This window comes from Mustela erminea, chromosome 1 (assembly GCF_009829155.1).
Source record: "Mustela erminea isolate mMusErm1 chromosome 1, mMusErm1.Pri, whole genome shotgun sequence".
Taxonomy (NCBI): domain Eukaryota; kingdom Metazoa; phylum Chordata; class Mammalia; order Carnivora; family Mustelidae; genus Mustela; species Mustela erminea.
This window is the reverse complement of record NC_045614.1, coordinates 188824881-188852863: the sequence shown is the minus strand read 5'-3', so window position 1 is coordinate 188852863 and position 27983 is coordinate 188824881. Positions and strand designations below refer to the sequence as shown.

The 27983-nt window shown below is 36.6% G+C and overlaps 1 protein-coding gene across 9 annotated transcripts in view; it reads right to left on the bottom strand.

Annotated features, from left to right (window-relative positions):
* ROBO1 (roundabout guidance receptor 1) overlaps positions 1–27983 on the bottom strand; it is a 1179537-nt gene that overhangs the window by 53179 nt on the left and 1098375 nt on the right. For all 9 annotated transcript variants that reach the window (XM_032352245.1, XM_032352293.1, XM_032352267.1 and 6 more), the window contains 9 exons: positions 25797–25968; positions 17373–17578; positions 15765–15846; positions 15426–15594; positions 15163–15329; positions 8304–8425; positions 7383–7614; positions 6288–6409; positions 3051–3222 (listed from right to left, as the gene is read on the bottom strand). In XM_032352245.1, coding sequence (XP_032208136.1) covers positions 3051–3222; positions 6288–6409; positions 7383–7614; positions 8304–8425; positions 15163–15329; positions 15426–15594; positions 15765–15846; positions 17373–17578; positions 25797–25968 — 1444 coding nt within the window. The remainder of the gene's footprint in view (positions 1–3050; positions 3223–6287; positions 6410–7382; positions 7615–8303; positions 8426–15162; positions 15330–15425; positions 15595–15764; positions 15847–17372; positions 17579–25796; positions 25969–27983) is intronic.

Sequence of the window (27983 nt, the reverse complement as noted above, 5' to 3'; positions counted from 1 at the left end):
TGATCAAAGCAATATCCTACTTTGTTGGCACTGAGGATGCCCAGTGGGCACAAGTCCCATTAGTGCCTGTGGTTTCAATGTTCTGCCCCCACAACATGTGGTGAAATGAGAAGGTGCTCACCCATGCTATTAGGAATGGTGCTTTCTTACAGTCGTCTAATTTTACTGGACTCTGAAAATGTGCTGCTCATCATCTGTTTTAAAATAGAAACATTCGTTCCAGTCCAAAATTCCTTTTTTTCCCCCCAGAAAAAATAATTGGTATAGCTTATTATATATGAAGAACATTTCTCAAACAGAAGAAAATTCTACAGATTTTTTTTTTTTTATTAAATGATATGGTGCCCCAATAAGACAATGGCAGGAAAATAAGCATCATTCCATGGCTAAGGAAACCACCTTGGGAAGATTCCGCACCCCATCAATGTATAATGGTAGCTACATTGCTACTCCTGTGTGTGTGTGCGTGTGTGTGTGTGCGTGTGTGTGTACACGCACACATGTGCATGTGTTTTATTACTTTTTTTTTCTTTAAAAGAATTCCAGATTTTATTCTATGGAGGGTCAAGGCTGAAAAACCTATTTTTATAAACTGTCTCTGTCACCTGCCTTCAACGGTTGGTTGATGGAAAGTTTTATTCCATGTTCCAGGCTCTTTTATCTATGGTTTTCCTAAAAGCACTTCATCTTCTGAGAGTTCAAGCAGACCTATTCTTTTTTTTTTTTTTTTTTTCCCCCTGATACACTCTTTGCATCTCCTAAGTTTATAGATTTCATGGCTGTTTGTGCAAGGTTAAGTTGGGTAGCTTCAGATTTTATGGAGACAGGCAGGAGAGGTTCCATGCAGGCGACCAGATGGGCTTAACAGAAAAAAGTGTGGTGTGACTAATGAATTAAAGCAGCCACTCTGCATCTCAGTCTGCCTCCCTGCAGCTGAGCCTATATTAAGATATGGAAAACTGGAACACATTTATAATGTCAAGAAAACCAATTTGACCCTTAAATCCCCTGATTTAAATCTTAAATAAATAAAATTACACAGGGTCCTTTTCCAACACATCTTTGAGAAAGGACGAAAGTCCTATGTTATAAAAATAGGTAAATGATCATCACATTATAACCTATAATATCAATTTTAATAAGTTAATACTGATGGTTTCATAAAACTGGGCAACTCTTTGAGTAAAAGGTCTGTATTTAGACTCCAGGTCCAACCGAGTGCTGTAACAGATGCATCAAGCAATTCTTTTACATAGTTCTGTATTTTGTAATTTTGTAATAAAGGAACTTGAAATAAACCACGAGAGGACTTTTGCTTAAAAGTTGCATATGTAAGCACTGTTTAAAAAGATAATCCCCAGATCAAATTCTGGACCATGGCTGTAGCGATAGTGCAAGCTGTCCTCTAAAGGTTTGAATGTTACTGTTACATGATGGAGTTTTCAGGAGGTAACTCCCTAGCCAGTGACTTCGTTGGCAGTGTTCCCATTCATCCATTGGAAATCCCACGAGAGTTCTGCCCAGCAGAGATGCATACGAATCCTAGACCTGCACCATTCAATCCTCCCCCACACTGCGGGTTTCTTTTCCTTCTTTCTGCTGGCCTGGGTCAGCCTTGAAAGCTCCATGTTAAAAAGGTAAGCCTCACCAGCCCGTGACCATGTCCACATGGAACTGAGTCCTGCCCCACGATCACGGCATTCCAGGTGAAATTTATCATGTTATACCACAGAGATTCGGCAAAGACATCAGTTAGAGCAGATAGCTCGGTCTTAACAACACAACATAGATAGGAATGTCCAGACTGAGTGAAAAGTTTATACAGCAATAAAGTTTATTCAAAGCCAAATGTTTCTCAATTTTGTTTTGAAATAATTTCTAGGATGTCCTCAATTATCAACCAAATGCAACAATACTTTGTACTTGTATAAAAATGCATATAACTGATCCTTCTCCTGAATAAAATCTTACTAATGCTTAACTTCCGATCTGAAAGGAATAAACCAAAGCCGGCTCTACATGCAGCATTGTTCGTATTTTAAATGCAATCTCTTGATAGCAAAGCTCTTCTCTCCCCTTTCCATTTATAATTGTTTTTGTTGTTGTTTGCTTTAGATTTTACCAGTAACCACTTACTAATTTGTATTTCATATTCATGCCACATTCCCTATAGGAAACTGTAATAACAAGGCTTCTCTGTCAGTTTTTTTCTAAATGTTTTTCCTAATTCCTCTAACCACTTCTGAAGCACACATGGTATTTACCTTTCTAAGTAATTAGCATATAACCGCATCCCAATTCTCTTGGACATTGAAATCTATCTTTTCTTATGAAAAGCAATTACAGCTTTGAGCCACCTGGGTGGCTCAGTGGGTTAAACCTCTGCTTTTGGCTCGGGTCATGATCTCAGGGTCCTGGGATTGAGTCCCGCATCGAGCCCCGCATTGGGCTCTCTGCTCAGCAGGGAGCCTGCTTCCCCCTCTCTCTCTGCCTACTTGTGATCTCTGTCAAATAAACAAACAAACAAATAAATAAATAAATAAATAAATTTTTAAAAAAGCAATTACAGTTTTAAATAGACACCAGAGTGGTAAATATAAATTGTATATTGTTTAAGCTTCTAATACCTAGTTTAAGTTTTTCAAGGAAGTTTTTTTTTTAATACAAATAAATCTAAATTCTATGAAGTTTCAGACTGTCTTTCTTGTTCACGGAGGTATCCTTGATGTTCAATTAATAGTATTTGTTGAAAAAACAAAAAAAAAAAAAGGAAAAGAAAATTCAATAGGATGGAATTAGGATGACAGTGAATGCGGACAACGTTTGCTTGAAATATAATTTAAAATGTGTGCTTGGCTAAGTTTCAGTTTAGTTGTGATATATATTATGTATTTATATAATTATAACATATATTTATATAATAGGGCGTAGATATATTTTATACACTCTATTACACCTATATATGAAATAAAGCTAATGTTATCATTTTTGTCATTTTCTTTCCAAAAGCCAAGAAGGGGATGGACTGCAAACCAGAGCGGGGATCTCACCTAGTTGGATGAACTGTGGCTCGCTCTTCACCCCAGCCCCTGCCCCGGTGCTGGCGGCCACCTCCACGCTGTAGCGGATCCCGGGAACCAGAGAAGGAATGACCACAGAAAAGGTGGAACCATCCACCGTCTTGTTTATATGATAGCGAGTCTCATTGCCTAGACACCAAACCTGTAAGAAGAGCACGAGGAAGTTGAAACTGGTAAATTATGTAAGTTAATGCAAAGATCAACATGGTATTTCGGTTTTAGACCAAGTTCAGACTTTTCACGGACCTGATGTAGGATGTGGCAGAAGTCATTTTTCCCGAGGATCTAGTTCTGAGCAGGCTCTTCCATTCCAACCTTGGGTTAGCAGTACCTTTAAGACCGCTATGAATTTTCTCATATACTGCTCAAGGAGTCTATTAGGAAAGTCTACAAATCTTTGCTCAAAGAAACAGGCTCCTATCAGCCCAAATCAGCAGGTTTTTTTTTTTTTTAAACCTAGAAATTGTTTGCCAGAAAAAAAGGTCTTTGCAAAAATACTGTGTATACCCAGATAAGAACAATAATTTAGTCTATAAAGTACTTTTCAAAAATAAGGTTATTAAAAATAAAACTGGACAGGGATGCCCGGCTGGCTCAGTCAATAAAACATGCAACTCTTGATCTCGGGGTCCTGAGTTCGAGTCCCATGCTGCATGTAGAGTTTACTTAAAAATACATAAATAAACCTGGAAATAAGGAGTTAGGCTCTTTCTTTGAATCTCCTCAACCTGAGGCATGTCATACTATTATCCATGAGAGAAAATTAGCACTCCAATCTTGTATTTAAATGGTAATATTAATTAGCCTTTGATAACATAGATGAGATCGTAAAGAATAACAAGACATACTTGACTTGAAAGAAAAACATTCTTCCGATAAGAAAATTATTGTAGAGCTCGCTAACTTTGATAAGGATATTTATGACAGGAAAGTATTTTCAGGAAATTAAGACTTCTGAACTACACTGTAATCCTTAATTTAAATTTCACTAAAGGATTATTTAACCATAGAGTGATCTTCTGCAATGTTTAAGAAGTTGGATATGGTGCATGACAGTATTTGGACTCAGTTACCATAAGACAATGGTCCAGGGAGTAGTAAAACATGCTCTATATTCTTTATGATGTCCTCAAGCAACACGTAGGATTAGCCTCAAGTAGCCTATTGTCTAAACTGTAATAGGAAATAGGATTTAAAATAAGTCTAGGAGTATCAGTGTCCCCTATCATGTGAGCAATAACCTTTCATTTTTTTCTTTGGAAGTTAATATTATTTTAATATAGTTTCAATGCATAACACTAGCAAATGGCCAGACTCTATACCAGGTCCTGACCACTTGGAAATAAAGAGTCCTTTGTGATTTTTTTTTTTTTCCCAATTACATTACGCAGCTGAACCAAAGCCACAAACTGATTTTGTACCAGTCAATCAGGTTCTGAAAGGCATTTTATTATTTTAAATTGACCATGAAGTTAAGTGAAATCCACCCTTCTGCATTTCTTCTGGAGAGAAATGAGTTTTGATTCTTAGGGGAAAATGCTGCATTACACAATTTTGCCTGAGAGCTGAGACATCACCTCATTTTAAATCCTTAAAGATCTCTGTAACAGTTCATTTTTTTCTGGACAGAACCATAGCATCCTGTCACTCCCCAGTCTTGAGATAACCTTGAAATTCACAAGAAAACACTTAGATTGTAGAGACTCTTACCTTTCAATGACTCAATGACACTAGAAGATCTAATTTGAAATATCTTAGAACATTCACAGGACATTCATGGCACTATTTTAAATATTTCAAATGTCACTCTTTTAAAATTTTGATAAATTTCATGAAAAGGCTTTCAGTTTGTTTTTTTAAAAATCATTTTAAGATAATGTTAGGCCAAAAATGAAGCTCAGTATATCTGGTTATTGTCCAAATCAATTTGCTACTTGAGGGAACATTGATGGTCTTTATTTGGCAAGCCTTACACCAAGTGTGCACATCAGAATCACCTTGGAAAGATCTACCCTGATGAGTATGCAAACTGCCCCCATCAGACCTACGGGGTCAGAATCTCTAAGAATGGTGGTCAGGTACCTATGTTTGGAAGATAAATCTACAAGTGATTCTGATGTTAGTATCTAATTAACCTCTAGAAGATAAATGTGGTCACCTTTTTAATATCAGTTTTGCATCAACAGAGACAGTGTAAAATACTCACATATATGAGATGAACTATTAAGTATCACGACTTAGCTAGTAACTAGAAAAATACTCAGGCATCATAGAAACATAAAACAGTATCTAGAGAAAAAATGTTTTACAGTTGAAATTCTCCTAGTGGGCAATGTGTTTACATACATGTTGAAAAAAAGACACGTAAAATCTATTTTCTATTGAGATTTCCCCAATTCAATCTATCAATTACTCATTTATCATAGATCCATTAAGACTTTCCTATAAAACAGAATCATTGATAGGATATATTTCATGAACCTAACTTTGTTTTTAACTGTATCTTGGCATGTTCTGAAAATATTTACTCAAAACAAATCTATGTGAGACTCTAAATTTAGTCACTAGAGCTGATGACTTCACAGGTCAAAATAATTATCAGAATTACCAGATTGAGTCGCTTGCCATCTTATATTTTTAAAATTCATTTAAACATACATAAACTTATAACTGAATCTCCTCTGAGACATGAAATTTTGTTTAGAGACTAAAACATGCTTCACAAGAAAAAAAAACCTTTCATGCACATTAAAACAAATTTTCCAACTTAGCTCCAAAGTTCCAAAACTTCAAATGTGCCAAAAGGAAAGCAGGCAAGCAAACTCTATTTGATAGTATTTGACTCCTAGCCAATTCCATGGGGCAACCCAATCCTGCAAAATATATTTAAGCTATTTTTTTAAGGTAAACAAACAAACAAACAAATCCCTTTTTTATTGGCATTTATACTTGTTGTTTGTGTGAAATTATATGGACCTATGGATTTTTGACCATCTAGATGACTTCTTTTAAATTAATTGCTTTTTTCAAATGGCTTAAGAATTATTCCATGATTACTGAAAAAATGGTGCAGTAGTAAGATAATTTTACATTGCTACATGGACCAGCAGATGGCGCCAAATATCCACAATTCAGACATGCTTTTTCTTTTGCTTTTCTTTGTAGGGGGAGAAGGGTGTCCATCAGTAATTATTATATATGCATTACCTTATACTCTTGGACCATTCCATTTTGAGTGTCTTCTGGAGGCGGCTGCCAACTAACAAGAATTGCAGTTCCATTTCCTTCATTCTTTGATACAGTTACACTCTGGGGTGGGGCACTGGGTGCTATTGTTTTAAAAATTGGATACATTATGAGTATATAAAAGAACACTCAAGGCAGACACAACATGTAAAGTCAAGTATTAACTATGTCAAATCTATGTCAATATGTCAAAATGTCAATATACCCATATGTTTTAAAGAGGTATCTCATTCAAGTCTGAATAGTCCCAACTGATTTAAATTTCTCCTCAATATTGCTAAGCTTTTCGTTAATATGCACTTTCCATAAACAAAAGTATGTAGATTATCTCCACAAAACAGCTCAGGAAAATTCTTATTCTTCCTTCCCTGTAACCTCAGTCCCATGTTCTCCCTACAAATGTTCCAAAGTATAAAGATATATATTAATCATTCATGATGTTAACTACATTCCATCATTTCTGTAATCAAAATAATAAGCAGATTTTAGGAAAAATTCTGGTTATTTTTACAGAGTATACTTGTGATGTATAAGCTTTTTTACCTCTATGTAAATACTAAGATTGAAATTTCAGGTCAAGGTGGCCAATCATGACATGGCCGTGGCCATGGACATGAGGAATAAACATAAAATGCTAATCCCAGAAAGTCCTGGGCAAACCAAAACATTACTCACTGTATTTATAAATCATTACTCAAAGTAACATTCAATAAGTGAGTTGGAAGATAATTAATGGAAAGTCAAGCAAATTGAGAACATATTCATCTTTAAATGTGAATTTTAGTTCTCAGCAGTTGACTATATCCTACCTATGCCATTAAGTAAAATACGGCTCATGGTTGTACGTTTTTATACAGGCTATTAAAGCAAGTCAAGCATTACAGAATTTTGATTTTTAGCAGTTCCAGTTGGACAAATTCTCTTAGCAAAATCTAATGTTCAACATCAAGACAATAATTAATGTCACAATTAATGTTAAAATTTCCTCAATTAAGTTAAAAAAAACCTAACACATGTACTATAATGCACAGTAATCACACAGTTCATTATACTTGCCTTCTTCTAAAGTTTTGGCAAATTTAATTTCACTATCTGCTCCTTGAAATTCATTAAAAAATGGACGAGCCTTAATTTCATAGTTGACTCCCTTTCTGAGATCAGGGATAACCACGCTATTTTTGGTTGGGGTCCTCACTTCAAAAACTAACCACTCCGATTCACCGTGGTTGGTTCCAGATGGCCGATAAAGAATTTTATATCCTTGAATATACTGAGACTGTTGGTCCACCTATTAAAATGACAAAACATGCATGTTTTATTTAAATAAATAAATATTTATTTAAATCAAATAAATATTGATTTATTTTAAAATTACAAAAATTAGACATGTCAAAATGCAAAAAATTCTATCTGGCTTCACTCTATAGTTTTCTAGTTTATATAAAATAGAATATGAAAAAAACTAAGTACTATCTTTTGTAATGTAGTCACCTTTTCAGCTTAACAGATACTATTAGACACTAATTTCTATGGTTTATGTAGAAATTTTAGGCAGCTCTGTGACAGACATCTACAGATATGTTAAGATCAAAAGGATCAGAAAACTTTCTGATTTTAAATGCCAGTTTAATGTTACTCTGAAAACTTCTAAAGTCTCAAAAAATGCATGTGATAATGATCCTATCACAAGTTACAGATTTATAATTAATACTGTGTGTTTCTTTCCTTTGGTAATGGCGCAGTTTACTATTGTAGTATAATAGAAAATACGCACAATGTGAACTTTTTTCTGTTGAAAGTCCATGCATAGGCACCATAATAAACAATTACAATATAAAGTTGTCATTGGTGGACAAGTAGGCAACACACATACATAATAAACTATCTGCTGCATAAATATTTTTTTCATATCATGGTCTCCCAGAAGCCATCTGCTTATTGAACCTGGAATCAAATATTGCAACAAGAATGACTCACTGTCCAGTGCACTTCGATTGAAGAGGAAGAGAGGATGGTAGGGTTGTGCAGGTGCAGTACCACATTTCCCAGTTCTCTCTGGACCTGCTTGTGATCTACTCCCTGACTCGTGGGGGGAACATCTGCAAGAACCCAAGAAGACCGTGTTACCACCCTACGCGGCGTAACTGACGGGATTGAAGGCAGGGTGAAGCAATCCTTCCAGCCATGGCCACTCCCAGAGAAGAAGAGTCATTCCAACTGGCAAGCTAACCCGCGCTACAGAATAAAATGGGAACAAGGTAACCTTCATAGTAGCATAGGGAAGATGGGAACATACAGAGGGAGAGAGAGAACAAGCAGAGGGCATGTAGAAAGCAAGAAAGAGGAGGAAGCAAAGGTAATACTGGCCCAAAGCAGCATCTGAGGGTGCCTCCCAGGATGTAATGACTGCTTTCTCACCAAGGATGCGAAGCCGAGCGCAATCCCTTCTGAGTTGGTTACAAAATTCAGTAGGGCTCCCGACTACGCAAGAAAGAAGAGTCGGAAATTGCAGTAGAGTGGGTGAGTAATGGAAGGAATGAAAACATACAATAAATGAAAAGCAAGCACGAAAAGAAATTAGACACCTTATATCTTCTTCTTCTTTCTTTATTTTTTTTTTTAAGATTTCATTTATTTATTTCACAGACAGAGATGCAGGCGGGGAGGGGGGAAGCAGGTTCCCAGCTGAGCAGAGAGCCTGACGCATGACTCGATCCCAGGACCCCGGGATCATGACCTGAGCTGAAGGCAAAGGCTTTAACCCACTGAGCCACGCAGGCGCCCCTAGACACCTTATATCTTATAAGATGAACTTGGATATCTTCCTAAGTAAGATATACAGTAAGTTAGTGGTAGCTACGATGAAGGATACAGAAGCCACCAGTAGAAGGGAATGGAATGGAATGGAATAACATGAAATGAACAGACAAGAATAACAAAATAAATCTGTTGAGAAGAGCACCTAGTCATTTATTTAATGGCTTCCTTTTTACTTCAGTTTTTGTATCACTATAAGGGAGGTTAAATAAAAAATTCTTAATCTCAAGAACACCAAAATTTAAGAAAGGAGACCAATAATAAAGTAAGAATTAAACTATTACTAGTGTTGTAAACTATTACTAGTTGTAAACTATTACTAGTGTTCATTTATGTTGTAAGAATTAAACTATTACTAGTGTTGTAAACTATTAATAGTTGTAAACTATGACTAGTTGTAAGAATTAATTACTAGTGTTCATTTATGTTGTAAGAAAGAATTAAACTATTACTAGTGTTGTAAACTATTACTAGTTGTAAGTAAGAATTAAACTATTACTAGTGTTCATGATGTTAATGTTCATTTACCTTTTTCCCCCCAGTCAGGAGGGGTTTTGTTAAAATTCTAAAGTCTGTACTCAATAAAAATTGCCCTTCGCTAAGGGGGTTTTCTAAACACAGATATTTTGCTTTGCTTTCAATAATAAAAAGGGGGTTGCCTGGGTGGCTGAGGTAGTTAAGTATCCGCCTCCTGACTTCAGTTTCAGATCATGATCTCAGGGTCGTGGAGCGGAGCCTTGAGTTGGGCTCCCGGCTCATTGCAAAGGCTGCGTGGCCCTCTCCCTCTGCTCCTCTCTCTCTCTCTCTCTCTCAAATAAATAAATAAAATATTAAAAGAAAAATAAATAATAAAGGGCAACACAGGGTGAAGCAGGGAAGAAAATGAAGACCTTTAATTTTTTTTAAGACTTGTTTTTTATTCATTTATTTGACAGACAGAGGAAAATGAGGACTTTTGTGGCCAGAATTCTTTCTTGGAGTATTATATGCTGGCATATATATTCTACAGTATTTGCCATCCCATAAACAGCACCAATGAGAAGTTCGGTTTTCTGAACGACTATGTATCTTTAAGGATTCTAAACAAGAAGTTTATTAAAAGTGAGATTTTCCACTCTTATGCTATATGTTAACTAACAAGAGTTTAAATTAAAACTTGGAAACAAAACAAAACAAAACAAAAAAAGAGGTTGTTAAGGTTTGAGGGACTCCGTGGAAGTCAGGCAGACAGCAGACAGATCAAGAGTGCTGTTTAACACTCTCAGATAGAACACCCTTGACCATACCTATACTACACCCATCTTTTAAACTTATAAATAAGCAAAATGACAAACACAACAGATAATTTTGGCTTCTCATACTTTAGCAGCCCTTCCAAATATCCTTGGCTAGCCCTGGCCCTCAGGGAACCTATCGTCACAGCCTGGAGAGGGAAAGCACCTCCCGGTCACCCTCCCCTCTCCGATGTCCTTCCTTCCCTGCTGGTTTCTGTTGCTCCGTGACTCCAGCTACCATCTGTGCCTGCGGCAAGCGTGACGTCCTTGCAATAAAACAGACTTGGGTTTGCACCCCAGCTCAGCACCTTACCAGCCGTGAAACATGGGGAAGATTTCTAAACCTTGCTATTCTTCTGTTTTCTCATCTGGCAAATGGCAATAGCGACAGCAGATACTTGTGAGGGCTGCTGTGAGCATGGACTCTGTAAGTCATTGGAAGTCCTTGTCGTGAAGGCAGGGACTGGGTTCATTTCTGGGAACCCAGAACACCTAGCCCTGTGCCATACGTTTAGAATGTGCTTAATAAATAATGGTTGAGTGAGAGGGAATAACTGCGTGAAAAACTCGTGTGCTATGTCAGCTTCTAAACGTGTCTTCTCATATGTAAGCTTCTACCCTCAGGGAATCTTCTGCCTTTCAAAAAGTACCCTCAAATATGTAAATAACCATTTTAAAAGGTAACTACTATGATTTTCATCACAATCTCTAATTTCTTCAGTTTTGAGATAAACTTGTCAGTCAGTCCCGTCATGAAAACTATGAAACTCCCTTCCCTGGTGGAACTATTTTGGCAACAGCAGCCTAGAATATTCAGAAAATGGCCCATCAGAGAGAAAAATGAAAAGTAATATCTAACAAGGTTGAAAAGTTTATGAATTGGTCCTTTTATTGTTCTTGTCCTTTTCCTCCTCTTGAAAAAAAAATGTATTATAAGGTAAAAGTTCCTTCGGAACATTCAGAATTAACCTGGAGGAAATTTTAGATTGTAATTCTACCCGGCTGCTTCCCCAGTGTTGGAATTCCCTACACACGCTCTCCGAAGAGAGGTTATCCAGGCCCTACTTCATTATTTACAATAACTGAGTTCTTCCTATCTATACCATACCTATGCGGTGCATTCTGTGTCTGTGTATATATTCTTCAAAGACAGGGCTCAGGGGCACCTGGGTGGCTCAGTGGGTTAAGCCGCTGTCTTCGGCTCAGGTCATGATCTCAGGGTCCTGGGATCGAGTCCCACATCCGGCTCTCTGCTCAGCAGGGAGCCTGCTTCCCCCCTTCTCTCTCTCTGCCTGCCTCTCTGCCCACTTGTGATTTCTGTGTGTCAAATAAATAAATAAAATCTTAAAAAAAAAAAAAAGATAGGGCTCAGAGTGCTGTGCAAGTAGGACACATGGAGGAAGCACAGTAGTTACGGTGGCAACAACCCTACCATCGCAGCAACGGCCAACACACACCCTGCTTGCCGGCGACGCATGCCATCTTCCGTGCATTTGTATTATCGAGTCTTGTTTTGGGGAAAATGGATCTCGATTACCTTCGACAAGGTTCTAACTCCAGCTGTGACATAGGTCTGCCTGAGTTCTGAACTGGAAACGGTGCCCTGTCCCTCTAACCCTACCTAACTCTTTCACATAATCTCTGCTTGGGGAAGGCTTCTTTGCAGTCATGTTATACAAATGGTTAGAGAAATTATGGCTGCTCTCTTACGAATCAATTTCTAACAAGTCTCTCCCAAATGCCCTCGGCCCCTGGCTCTTCTTATCCTAACTACACAAATGTTCTGTACTTTTTTCCAGGTTTTTCCCCAAGTTCCTGCTACAACCGGTATTAGCCTAATCTTCAGCTAAGCTTCACGGTATCTTAAAAACAGTCCAAGAGCTAGACCGTGAACTCTTCCTCAATGTTCCTTCTACTCCTTGGTCCTATTTTGCTGCCTAGAGTTAAAATATGCATACCTTTTCCGCATGATGGTCTCTTAAAATGTTAAAGAAAAAAAAAATGTCATGTCAACTCTAACTTTATTATTTTGGGAGGAAAACGTGCCAAGATCCCTGATTTTCTTTTCCAGTGATGTGATTTTCAGCCTTCAGTGTAGTCTTTAAGGTCTTCAAAGTCTTTAAAGGTAGACTCTTTAAAGTCTACCTGCAAATGTAGTGTTCAGAAACGAACACATTAGTCCATTCGTAACCTGACCAGTTTAGAGTAAAGAGAAGGGATTACTTGATCCAAACATAATTATGCTAATGCTACCTAAGACTACATTTGTTCTTTTGGCAAGGACATCACTCCGTTGGCTCAAATTGGTGTTTTAATTGACTTCAAATACTGAGATCTGTGTGCCTGCAGCACCCTGACACACAGGTGTACCCTTCCCTCCTTTAAGCCCGGTATCCCTAGTCTATCCTTCCAAAACAGCTTATTTATTTATTTATTTATTTATTTATTTATTTTTTAAAGGGTTTATTTATTTATTTGAGAGCGAGTGAGTGAGAATATGAGAGGGGAGGAGGTCAGAGGGAGAAGCAGACTCCCCATGGAGCTGGGAGCCCGATGCGGGACTCGATTCCGGGACCTGAGCTGAAGGCAGTTGCTTAACTAACTGAGCCCCCCAGGCGCCCACCCATAACAGTTTTAAACCTTAAGTTTAAGTGATGCACTTTTGAATTTCCTCCACTAACTGAATCACTTGTTCGTCACTTGTTCGTAGTGACCCATCCTTTCCGTCTATTGAAAGAGAGTTCAATCTGATGCTCTCATCCTGCAGGTCCCCTTTCTCAGTTTCATGGTATCTGCAAAGTTTATCTGCTCCCTCAAGTTTTGGTCCAGACAGTGAAAGAAACATGAGTCCAATAACAAATTCTTATGGCAAAAAACAGAAGAGAAATCTGAGTGGTATATACTCATAAATTAATTGATCCTTATCCAAACCAGTGGAGAGTCTATTTTTAGTCCCATTTTATAAATGACAAAACTGAAGCTCAGGACAAACTAACGTGATCAGGACGACATAGCTCATAGGTCCCGGAAATGAGATTAGAAATCCTTTGGTTTCGTGGCGCTTGTGTGGCTCAGTGGGTTAAAGCCTCTGCCTTTGGCTCAGGTCATGATCCTAGGGTCCTGGGATTGAGCCCCACATCGGGCTCCCTGCTCCGCAGGGAGCCGGCTTCCTCCTCTCTCTCTGCCTGCCTCTCTGCCTACTTGTTATCTCTGTCAAATAAATAAATAAATAAAATCTTAAAAAAAAAGAGAGATCCTTTGATTTCAAAATGGCAGGCTTAATTAATATTTCCAGTCTTCCAAACACCATGGGTTTATTTCCCTAAGGCGGTTCCACTAGCTATTCATGTGTAAAGGTAAGTCCATTAAAATGTAAAAAGACTTAAATTAATTTTCAGATTAAGTGTGAACTACCTCCTCATTTACAAACAGGGGTGTAGACTCCAAAATCACTCACAGGACTAGTTAACAGACTAGCAGTCAATCAAAACTGAGGAGTTTCCTAGGTAGAGACCACTGCAGTCGGGAGAAAAGTTTCAACTCACTTTACAGCTGTCACTGTGTCTGCATTCTTTGCAAATGCGTATCTAATATTGAAAACCTCAAAGTGTGTTAAGGCAGGCTTCAAGAATATTAGCGTTCCTGAGGTGACTCATAATTGCAAATATAGGCACTTGGGTGTGTTGAATTCACAGGGCAGGAGACGAACAAGGACATGTTCGACAACTAAGTTTGCCTTCTGTGTGAATTCGGAAGCAAAAGGTCCTTCCAAAAAGATTCTTTATACACTCATCAGAGAAGACAAAACAAGCAAAATGGCTGGCAGACCCTCTCTAAGACCAGTAAAAATCAGCTAAAGTCTTTCAATCCTTGTGTGCACAAATTGTTTCTAGCACTCTAAGTTATATTCCCCGCCCCCCTTTGGAAAGGTAAACTCAAGATGGAGATAATATGATTCCTCCGAATGCTGAGAAAATAATAACAAGCTTCTATCGCTACCTCCTAGAATTTTTATTTTTCTATTAATACAAGAAGCATACTTTAGTGACAATAACAGTGTGTTAAAAAAAAAAGGGTAAAGATTGATTCAAATCACCTTTTTATTCAATATGTAAATTTCACTCCTACTAAAACTTTAAAATAAGAAGTGCGGCACGGTGACGGATAGGGGGTCATTTGTGGAAGGCTAAATATACTTTTTATTCACAATAAAAAGCAATATATCCCCAATGTGGCCCAAGTGAGCACGTTTCTAATTTGCTTCACATATTCATTAGCTTCCACATTGTATTCATTTTTTCCTTTTTATCTGTTTCTTTGACCTGGCTTTGACCAGAATATACATGACTTTCATATAAAAGTTTAATATATCACGGATCATATAACTGACGATGAAAGACAGACCGAACGACATGTCAACCTAAAGTATTTTTTCCCATGCTTTGTAGGGGGGAGAAATCGAATACAATATAAAAATACGTAACATTTTTGTCTGATTGGATTGTGATTTTATAAAATGAGAGACACTGCTCTTTGGTATTAATCTTCTCTTGGAATACCTACTCCAGAAAACAATAAAGTTCACAGACATTGTGTTTGTGCATTAAAAATTAATGGAGTAACTGGAAGAACAGATCTGTATTACATATACAATCACAGCAGGGAGCCGGACACATTATTGACTTATGAAAGTGTAACATCTAGGAATAAGTAGGTGTCACAAGGGTAAGTAAATCAGTATTTACCTTGTGTTTTCACTGGATCTGATATCTGGCTTGGATCACTAATTCCATATGCATTTGCTGCCCTCACAAGGAAAAGGTAAATTGCATTAGGTTTGAGTCCTTTAATGGCAAATGTTTCTGTTTTCACATTCTCTGCTACGGTCTGCCAGCTGCTACCAGATGCATGGCTAAGGACAGATACACAAGTTAGAACATGCATGTTGAATGGTAAGCCAAAAAAAAAAAAGGAAGACCAACTAGGAACTAGGAAACATCATCTTTACCTGAAGGCTTCTATAATATAAGAGGTTGGAGTTGCTCCTGAATTCAAATTTGGTTGCCATGACAATGTTACTGTATTTCTGCTGACATCTGTAACTTCGGGTTTTGAGGGGGCACTAGGGATTAAATTTGGGTCGGTGGGTCTTGGAGGCTGAACTGGAACTCCAAATTCTAATAAAGGAGATACAGAAGAAAGACGTTTACACGTATACAGATAAGCACAGAAAAACAGATTATACCATTCTATACTTATTCAGGCATCGGGACATCGACTTCATCCATTTACCAGCAAGTAAACGACCGCAAGCCAAGCTTTAAGTTAAAAACGCTAGCTGATTTACCTTGGACTTCAATGTAAGCACTCCATGTTGCTTCACCACTGGGGGTTGATGCAATGCAGGTGTACCGACCTGTGTCACCCAGCTGAGAAGATAGACAGAAAATAAATATTTGGAACAATCGAGAGCTCAATGTGCTGGAAAAGCAATTATAGTTTTGTATATGTCCCATGAATATGGATAACTGCATTAAAATTCAATATCCAGAAACGTCCTCTTAATTGAATGTATTTTTATTGAATAGGAAGGAAAATATTGCAAAAATATGGAAAAGAAGATTTTATATGGTTATTTTAATTGTACAATAAAATATAATATTTAGTGCTTTACCGTAGCACTATTCTTGTGTCAGGGACAATAAACAATGAGGTATTCAGATTCAAAGGGTTAATCTTTATTAGTAAATTGGATCTTCCAATTTACCGTCACACAGTAAGGCTGGTCAAATTCAATGACTGTTCTTGCTATTTCCTATTTTATCAGAGTTACATGCATATGGATATCTGAAACAGATATTACAGAAAAAAGGATAAACACACAAAAAAGGATAAAACACAAAATGATCTCTTCTCAAAGCATTCACTCTCCCCCTCCCCCACTTTATTTATTTATTTTTTTAACTTGTTCAATAAGCCAAACGTCAGCTGGAATGAAGGCTCTCTCCCTTCTAAAGACCAATGCCAGAAAACAAACAGAGGTCACATGTTCAGCTTTAAAATCATCCCCAGCCTAATGCACCCACACACCTTTCCCTAAGGTAACGCCTGGATCTTCAAGTCACGTTTGATAAAGCAAGAATGTTGCCATCTCGCTGTGGCAACTGTAATCACAAAATTGCAATCGTCATCACAAAGAAGTACAACACATTAACTTCCACGGCATGTGCAATGAACTGTCATGCTGAATCCAAAACTCCCAAGAAGCCACCCACAATAGGCAATAAAGCGATCGAAATTTATGTTTATTGCTGTCAAAGCTATTCTTTCTTATGCGTCGTGAGCCTGTCTGATCTTGACCTCAAAGAAAAGGAAAAAGCAAAACAAAACAACACAGTCTTGAAAGAACAGGTATGGGATGTGGTGCCCTGGGAAGGTAAATCCCTCAATTATTCTCACAAACTCCCGGGCTTTTCATCGTTTAACGTTCTGATTTGCAATATATGCTCAGTGTGTACATTGCTGCCTGGCTTCTGTTTGCATGGGCAGTATCCTGTCATTGCAGAATGCTGGACCAAATATTCTCAACAGAAGACCTGCCATTGTAGATAACATGGTACTGGAAAAATCTCTTTGAAAAATGCTTTTATGGAATGAGTACCTCATACCACTACCTGGAAGGTGTTTCCCCCCCCCACTGTCCTCAACAGGTCTCAAAAATCTTTTTTTCTGCTCCACCTGAAACCTTCAATTACTTGCCATGAGCTAAGTTATGAGTCAAATCATTTTAAATATACACGGCGGTGCATCTGAAAGCATAAAGCATCAATTAAAAATAGATCAGTACCGTTATTTACCATTTCATTGACTCTAAGACTTGAGACTGCAGCCCTGGGGGCTGGAAACAAACAGAAAAAGGAGCAGAACAGAAAGCCAGGGTGTCGCTTCAAGTTACCTTCGCAGATCGGATCTGCAGCACTCCCGTCTCCAGCTGTTTGATTCGAGAATCTTGGGTTGAGACGAGGACGCCATCCTTTCTCCACAGAATCGTGGGCACTGGACTGCCTGTGGCCACACAGCTCAGCACTAAAGTACCATCCGCCGCTACAGTCTGATTCACAGGACCTTGTCGGATGACGGGGGGAGGCCGGTCCGCGATCACTGCCCAAAGAAACAACAGGAAATAGATTTCTACAACTGGAAGCAATTTTCTAATCATCCAAGCAACAGCAGTTGCTCTAGGCTTTGAAACGCACTAATCAAACAAGTACTTCAAGTAGGAGATGTACATTATTCAGAATGCATTTCTACGATGCTCTGATTCGGGAATTTAAATTGAGATCTCATGTACTCCTTTCAGATGACCAAGAGAGCTCGCGGCACTATCAGGTGACCTATTTAACACAAGAGTCCAAGAAGGAAGTAAGAATTGTGGATGGTGGGTGACTGGGTGGCTCAGTCAGTGAAGCGTCTGCCTTCAGCTCAGGTCATGATCCCAGGGTCCTAGGATCGAGCCCTGCATCAGGCTCCCTGATCAGTGGGGAGCCTTCTCCCTCTCCCTCTGCCTGCTGCTACACCTGCTTGTGCTTGCTCTGTCAAATAAATACACCTAAAAAAAAAAATTGTGGATGGTGAAATAAATGTCTAGTGGTAAGAAGGGGAATGTGTACTTTTTAAACTTGAAGATATGTAAAAATCAAACACAACAACAAGAAATCATCTATCCCAAGGAAACTTATGAGACACATTTTCATGAATGAACTAAAGCCAACTCGACATCTGAGAACTGTTTTTTGTCCAACAGAAAAAAATATGATATCATACCAACATGTCCGACATTTTGAATTCCAAAATGGGCTTTGGACTTTTAGAATTTACAAGTCGATATCATTCAGCTCTTTTAATCCTGGAATTCTATTAACAGAATTACGTGGGTAAAAACTTCCCAATCCCAGTGAATTTAGGAAAAACTAGAAAACTATTCAAATACATTGTGAGTAGGCTAATCCAAAAATATAACTCAAGTTCATGTCCTAACCTGGGAAATATACTTCCATGCTAGAATTATAGGGATCAGAAACACTTTCATGAATTCTATTACTTTAAAAGTTTTAATGTCCTATGGAAGGGATTTTTATAATATATAAATTTAAAATGTTCTTATTATTACATAAAAAGCCTAAAACCTAAAAGCTTTATCTCAGACAAGGAAGCCATTATTTAGGCAAAAATCTAAAACAACTAGAGTGTAACTAGAACAACTTGCATTACAGAGATGTTCTCAGTTTTCACTCCCTGATATAGTCAACTTAGGTGAAACCCTATAGATGAGATACTTTTTCAAATGAGTAAAAGTTAAAAATTAAATTTAAGAAATTTTTTCACTATCAAGCTTTATAATTCTGAATATCAGTTACAAAATTTTAAGTCACACATACACAAAGGTCTAGTTTAAGAAGTTGCCTGATTAAAAGAAACTGGTTGCCAGAGTAACTAAATTTTGGATGCAACAATTTGCCAAGTGAGATATGGCATGTTCAAAGCTTTATGCACCAAAGATTTTCACAAGCTGGAGTTACATTTCAATTTGTTCCTCTTCTACCATGCAATAATTATTAGTTTTGTGCATTCAGCTTAAGCAAAAACAAGAAGGCAAGAGAGTGAAATTAGCAACTGTATTTTCACTCCACCTTCTGATTCTTGGCAGTGCTTAATTACTGGTATGAAATTTGCAAATACCGGGGAGGCATGCTAGGCTGGAGTTCGTAACCTGGCAGGAGAGTTTCAGATACTCCACGAATGACAAATGTAAGTCAATGATCCCCTTGTTTAGAATTATTCAATCTTTTCTACATTTTCTGTTGAGATTGGTTAAAATCAAATTAGAGGCCCCACCTGTTAAGTGTAGAAAAAAAGAATCAAAAGTGTTTTTATTGCTTTGGGGTTTTAGAAGATTCTACCACCTGTGTTCCCTAGATCCTAAGAATGAATGAATATTTATTTCTAGACATTAATTAAATTAGTAACAGAGTTTCTTTATAAAGGATTATAATTAAATCCAGTAACAGAGTGGCTTACATTTGGTATTCTTGTTACATTTAGAAACAATCCAGTATCTGGGGATTTATTCGGTTTTCTGTATCTTAACGGTGCTTTGATGTTTGAATCAGAGTTAGCATTATTCACATCTCCCCATCCTATCCCAACCCGGTTTAATGATACCGTTCCTCTGTCATTTATTTCTTCCTGGTTTATGCTGGGTCGTTTACAAAAATAAGGCAAGAGAAGAAGAAGAAGAGTAGGGTTGATTATCAGCTCCATCTGTCATGTGTCTTTGGGCCACTTCCTTAAATTCTCTAAGCCTCAGTTTTATTTTATCTATAATGGGAAGATAATAATGTTCTAGCTAGCTCAAGGGATTGCTATGAACATTTAAATGGAATAATAGATATGAACGTGCTCTGCTAATTGCAAAAAGGTATACATATGTATGAATTTTGATATTGCCACTTACCCTGTTCTGTAAAAAACTGATAGGTAAACCAGAGCTGAAGGATTTTATTAAAGCAATCTCGTGTTTTTAGGTAGAAAAAATGAAACATTTTGTTGTCATCATACGGTAGAATAAAATACTGATAAAATATTTACATTTTCATAAACTAAAGAGTATAGTACTTTTCTGAGTCAAATATAAATTTAGGATTTATGAGAAGAACGTCAAATTTTGGATCTACTAATTTTACACTGGCATTATTAAAATGAATTATCATTATTAAAATGAGTTTTAAAACAGTGAGTAAGTGCATCTTGGAGAAAGATGTGGCTCTAAAATGAAAATGTTCCAGGGAGCCTGCGTGGCTCAGTGGGGAGTCTGCTTCTCTCTCAGCCCCTCACCCCACTCTCCGTTCTCTGTTTGTCTCAAATAAATAAATAAAAACCTTAAAAAAAAAAAAAGAAAAGAAAGAAAGAAGATGCTCCCTGACTGTGCTCTCCAACACAGACACCATGAGCGTCCAGTGGATGCCGGACATCTGAATCTGGTTAGTGTGACTGAGGAACAGCATGTGTAATTTTAATAAGCTTTAAGTAATTGAAATTTTATTTCAAATCGTCTCATGTGGCAGCTGGCTACCATCCTGGACAGTACTAACTTTTGTTGTAAATCTCAGTTCTGCTGTTTATGATCTGTATGATTTGGGCATAGTCCTTCACCAGTCTCTGCCTCTGTTTCCTTATCTGTAACATGAGACTTTGTCAAATTTAAAATTGTTGATATGTGAACAGTTCTCCGCAGTAGTGCCTGACACAAAGGAGGCACTGGTAACTGTAACTTAGTATGGACAGGTATCAGTATGTTGTGTTAGCTGTGGTCATGGTCCTGGTATAGACAGGACCACAGATGGTGTAACCCGTTAAGCAAAGTTAAGCAAAGTTTACTATCTTTTCCTCACATTCATGAAATATATAAAGATCCTTAAAAAAAAAAAAAGAAAAAAAGAGCATATCATCAGAAGTCATATTTTAGTACCTCAAAAGCAATGATCATGAAGACTATGTTAATACATAGAAATACATTCATAAAATAATTTGAAGTGAAAAAAATATAAGAGACTCTTAATTTCAAGAAACAAACTAAGGGTTGCTGGAAGGGAGTGGGATCGGGGTACAGGGTATCTGGGTGATGGGCACTGGGAAGGGTATGTGTTGCGCTGAGCACTGGGTTTTGTGTAAGACTGATGAATCACAGACCTATAGCCCTGAAACAAATAATACATTATATGTTAATAATAAGAACATAAAATTTTAATATACATATATTAAAAAAGGGAAAAATTAACATATACACATTGATGGGTTTAAGTATGAAAAGTTCATATTTATAGACCAACAGATATCAGAACTACATATCACAATTTCTATCAATTTGTATATTGATAGAAATATACAAATTGCCAATGTATCTCACAAACTTATGAGTTAGTTCGGGAAGTACAAGTCACCTGTCCAAGTCGACTAGTTGGTAATTGTCAGGTCTCTCTTTTCTGAATAAAAGTTAACACTCATTTCATTGTATATCAATAACTATGGAAAGATGAATGCAAGTGATTTTAAATTTTACATAGCACTTGGTAATCATTAATTAATTTTCTCACATTCTAGTAATAAAGAAAAGAAACAGTTTCAATTAAATAGGTGATGGGAATTTCTATGTTCCTGGGTCACATGCTACTTGGGATAGGTCACAGCTACAAACGACAACATTTCAAAGACATTTCCTACTCCACCATATTCTGTGCCTCGTGTTTTATTCTGTCTGTCTTTTTTCCGTTTGCAAACAATAAAGAAAGGTCAAGAAGCTAAAGTCAAATAGTATCCAGAAACTAGTCTGCCTACTAGCTGTCCTCTTGACTTGATAACGTGCGAAAACTCATGCTGTCAGCACTCAGGAATAATAGTTTGAAGAATGAATACATACTTGTTGTATGTACAATGGCAATGAATTCCAAAAGAAAGAAAACAAAACTCAAAATACAGTACCACCCCAGCAAACACAAAACCACCTCAGATCTCCTCTGGGACTGTAAAATGATATAGGAATTTAAATGTTAGGTTTCTGTTTTATATTAGTTCAGCAAAAATTGCTATCCTTGATCTAGTCTCAAAAAGATAACAACTTATGACAATGCAGTATCATATGGTATGTACGAAGCTTTGCTTTCAGTAATTACTTAGAATAATAAGAAATACCTGAAAATATTTTTTAAAAATTTTTATTTATTTATTTGACAGACAGCGATCACAAGTAGACAGAGAGGTAGGCAGAGAGAGAGGAGGAAACAGGCTCCCCTGCGGAGCAGAGAGCTCGATGTGGGGCTCGATCCTGGACTCTGAGATCATGAACCAAGTCGAAGGCAGAGGCTTTAACCCACTGAGCCACCCAGGCGCCCCTACCTAAAAATATTTTACCATAGTTTTCTTTGGCCATTTTTTCATGTACACCTGTATATAGAAATTGCTTGTGTATATGCAGTTGTCTTATAAAGTTGCAATTATAAATTGTGTCATTCTGTGTTCCACTTCTACATATTGGTTATATTGATCATTAGCAAACCCATTAGCCATTAGCCATCATTTAATAGCATTAATATATGTAAGAAATTATAAAAACATTTTAGGTCATTCTAACTAATTGGGGCCAATAATATATAATATGTATCACAGACAGAGGTTAAGAGTAGGGGCTTTAAAAGGAGACAGTCATAAGTTTGAATTCTGACTTAACTAAGAGTTAGGTGTTCATTCCATCCATGTTTTATCCATTCTTTCAAAAATTATCTATTGAGTATGTACCACATGTCAGACGTTGACAGTCTATTACCAGGTATGTATTTATTGGAGAGACATGGGCCCTACAATCATGGAACTTAATGTCTAATGAAGAATACAAGAAAATAGAGAACACAGAAAAGTATAGGATGCAATCTTTGTATTGATGGCAGGGTAGAGAATGCTCATATTTGAGGAGGGAAGGAATACTTTTTGAAGTAAGTGAAATTTCAAGTCAGTAGAAACAGCACGTGCAGAAGTCTTCAGATAATAGAAGAGCATAGCCAACACAAGAAAATGAGGGCATATAAGCAAATATAGAATTCAAAGCTGAGAATACAGGGGTCACATCATAAATTGTAAAGCACATTAAGGAATACAAACTTTATCCTGAGAACACTAAGAAATAAAATAATCAGATTAATATATTAAAAATTTCCTCCATATTTTTTTTTTTAATTTCAAAATTCTATCTTTAAAATCTTTGCTAACATCACACTTTATCCTGAGGTTAGGATCAAGAAAAATATTTCCACTATCATCAATTCTATTCATTATATTAGAGATCACAGACAGTGCAGGACAAGTAAGAGAAATAAAATGTATAAACATTGGAAAGAAGAAGTAAAACTGGTTTAATTTGCGGTTGACACATTTTGTGCATAACAATGTCAAAATAACCTACCTACAAACTCTTACATATGATTTAGTAAGTTGTATTTAGCAAGTTGCTATTTATGGGGTTAATATACAAAGAATCAATTGTATATCTGGCCTCAAACAGTACAATAATGAAATATATATATATTCTTTTTTTGAAATATATGTACATTTATGTATATAATATGCAGTCACATCAAAAATCATAAAATATCATAGGTATAAGTCTTTCAAAAATACATGGAAGCTTTCTACCCTGAAAACTATAAAACATTGTTGAGAGAATTAAAGATCTAAATAAACCAAGAGATATATATGGGATATATACCATTTCCCTAAATTGGAAGACTAAGATTGTGAAGATGTTAATTATTCCTAAACTGTTCAATAATTTAAGTGAAATAAAAATTGAAACCTCAGATTTTTTTGTTGTTCTTTGGGGGAGGTGTGGAAATTGATAAGGTCAATTTTAAAATTTTAAAATTATTAGAAAATTTTAAAATTATTAGAAATTGACAAGGTCAGTTTTAAAATTTTTAAATTATTCTAGTGGTCAACTCCAAACAAGAAAAACAAAGTGGGAGGCTTACATTACCTGTTTGTCAGACTTACTATGAAGTGACAATAATTAAGACCATACATATTGGCATGAATATATAAATGGAATATATTAGAGAGGATAGAATCAGAATCACACATTTACGTTTATCTGAGTTATGATTAAGAGACCACTATAATTCAGTAAGGAAAATACTGTCTTTTCCATAAATGATGCTGGAACCATTAGTATCCTCATGGAGAGGAAAAGGAATTGTTGTCCTTGTTTTATACCATGCACAAAAGATAATTTAAAATGGATTAAAAACTCATATCTTTTAAGTATAGACAATGAAATTTCTAAAAAAAAGACATAGGAAGGGGTGCCTGGGTGGCTCAGTGGGTTAAAGCCTCTGCCTTTGGCTCAGGTCAAGATCCTAGCACCCTGGGATCCAGACCCGCATCTGGCACTCTGCTCAGTGGGGAACCTGCTTCCTCCTCTCTCTCTCTCTCTCTGCCTGCCTCTCTGCCTACTTGTGATCTCTGTCAGATAAATTTTTTTTAAAAGTCTCAAAAAAAAAAAAGACGCAGGAAAACATCTACATGGCCTTAAGGTAGGACAGAAAATTAAAAGCAACAACTACAAAAGAAAAATAATACATTGGTCCTAATCAAATTAGTGATGTAAGCCTTAAAATCATCATTAGGAGAATGACTGAAACTAAATATTTATAATACGTATCTGATAAATACTTGTGTCCAGAATATATGAGAAAATGAAAAAAAATGGGTACATTCATCTGCCAAAAGGCAAACCAAGATAACTGAGTGCATATGCCCATCTCTAGATTTGTATAAGAATATTTATTTACTTCGTTTAAAAAAGCCCATAAAAAAATTAAAAAAATAAAAATAAAATAAATTATAAAAAAGGGTGCCTGGGTGGCTCGGTGGGTTAAGCCCCTGCCTTCAGCTCAGGTCATGATCTCAGGGTCCTGGGATCGAGCCCCGCATCAGGCTGTCTGCTCAGCAGGGAGTCTGCTTCCTCCTCTCTCTCTCTGTCTGCCTCTCTGCCTACTTGTGATCTCTGTCTGTCAAAAAAACAAAACAAAACAAAAAATATATATACATATGAATGAAGCCCAAACTGAAAGCAATCTATCAGTGGAAGAGTACATGAATAAACTGTGAGCTATTTATACAATGGAATACTATATAGCAACAAAAAGAATGAATATTATATGTACATATATTTATTTTATGTATATATATATATATATACAAATGTGTATATATATTCTTATGTATTTATATATATACTATTTTTCTTTTCTTCTCAAATTGTTACTAGTGTCTGACTCACAGTGTGAGACATCACTGACTTCATAATGCATTTGGCATTAATTGATCAGGTATAAAGCAGTTGATAAACAGGACAGAATCACATTATTCATGGAAAATTAGTTCATTATGATGAGTTGTGAGCAGGACTTATCAGCAATTCATTTTACCTCCTTAATTTGGTGAGAAAAAAAGGATCTTTTGCACTAGGAGATTCTAAGATAACTTTATTTTCTAAAACATGGACTCATTCCCATGAACAGATATTCAGTGTAAACTTCTTGCTTAATTGCTGTGCTTTTACGGATCTGACTTGATGCTAGAAATTTATAGGACAGCTAAGTTAAAATGAGAATAATTCTAGACTTAGTCATTGTATCGGCATCCTTTTTTAGCTTTTACACCAAAACTGCTCTCAGAAAGGATACACAGTAGAAAATAAACACATTTACTGACACTCTCTTTAGATCACAAGCCAAACTTGAACATTTTGAAATAAAATGCTCTACTTTACCATCAGTAACTTCCAAATATGCTTTTGTGATGATACTCCCGGCAACATTTAAAGTCTGGCAGATATAATAACCGACATCAGACCGCTGGACGTTGGTGATGGTGAGATCACCAGTCTGGGAGACTGAAAAGCGGCTGCTTGACTGTGGTGGCTGATATGAGAAAAGCAGATTCTAGAACCCAGTATTTGGGAGGAAAGAATAACAACAGGTTAATCTCTAGGTTCTGATATTTTGGCATGATACATACATACTTATAAAGAGCTATATAAATGTACACACACACATATACATACCGCACATGCATATATACCCAAAAAAGCTAAATATTCTTCCATCGCATACCCCCCACCCCCCCATAGAGATACACACATACACCTAAACACGAAGTTTAATGACCTAGCCTTTTAGGAGGCTTTTAAAATTTCATTTTAAAATTTAAATAAATTCTAAACATTGATATGTACTTTTATAATTATCAAACAATACTAGATATATTTAAGAATTCATAATGGAGTTTTATTTTTTTAACTTTTTAATTTTTATTTTTTAAAGATTTTATTTATTTTTTTGGCAGAGAGAGACACAGTGAGAGAGGGAACACAAGCAGGGGGAATGGGAGAGGGAGAAGCAGGGAGAAGCAGGGTTCCTGCCAAGCAGGAACCCTGATGCGGAACTCGATCCCAGAACCCTGAGATCATGACCTGAGATGAAGGCAGAGGCTTAACCCACTGAGCCACCCAGGCGCCCTTATTTATCTTTCTATATAAGTTAGCTTATATACAAAGTTAACATAAGATGTGATGTTTTGTGGTACAGATTTCTCACTATGCATCAAAATTTGTTCCCATGTTAAAGAGAGTGTATATTACATGGGAAATAACACTTCATGTCATTGCTTTTCATGAAGTAAAGTCGAGATTTCTTCTAACCAAATGAAGTTGTTCCTTTTTAAAAGTTTAATTGCTTTTTATCTTTTTAAAATTTTTATTTATTTATCTGAGAGAAAGAGAGATTGAAGGAACAAGTGGGGAGAGGGGCAGAGGGAGAAGCAGCCTCACTGTGGAGAGAGAGCCTGACATGGGACTCCATCCCAGGACCCTGGGATCATGAGCTGAGCCAAAGGCAGACACTTAACTGACAACTGCTTTTTAACACACATACTTTTATAAAGACTTTATCTACAGCTCTATGAATACATGCCCAGTGACAAAATTGTAGGAAAAAGTTTGTTGTATCATTAAACCAAGCTAAACCAAGTCAAAATTATTTCAAAGTTTGACATAGTTTAAACTAAGTAACTTAACAATTTATTTAATAACTAAATGAATCATTTGTTAAAAGATTTTATTTATATATTTTTCAGAGACCGACAAGGCACAAGCAGAGGGAGCAGCAGGTAGAGGGAGAAGCAGGCTCCCTGCTAAACAAGAAGCCCTGCGGGACTCCATCCCAGGACCCTGGGATCATGACCTGAGCTGAAGGCAGATGCTTAACCCACTTAGCTACCAAGGCGTCCCTCAATGAGTCACTCTTCTAAGAACTTCTAGTGGATTTACTATTATCACTATGTAGATATTCTTAAATAATACACTTTCTGTTGTAATAAAATATTTCATTTTTCCTTGTCTATTATTTGTGACCAGCAAATATAGTCTTTGAGGCCAAATAGAATGTGTTAGAGACGACGAAGATACTGTAACTCAAACGAGGGTCCACATGCCATAAATTTGCCTACCAGTGTGAAAACAAAGGTGAACCGGATGCATTGCCTACAAAACGTTAGTAAGTGCAGACAGTAAGCTACTTCTAGGTTACCTATAAGAGCTCATTAAAAGCAAGACCACGAAACAATTTACCCAAGGTTGATTCAAGCAAAAAATTAAAAAAGGTTAGGAACAACTATATTCAAAATGAATGAGAATCTTTTTTACAGGTATCAAAAAACAAGTAAAGGGAAAAGCTTCATTTGTTGAAGCAAGCAAATCAATAAGAGATGAGGAAAAAGACTTAGATATAAAAGCTATTTTAAAGTTTCCTGTTATCTTTAAAGTAAAATTATTTCAAAATTTCCTTTTTATTAAGCTGAAACCCAATAGTGAACTTAAAGAACTTAAGAACATAGAGCTTTATAACGTAGTTCAGTGTATATAGAAAATCTGGTTTATAAAATGTTTAGAGTTATTTGA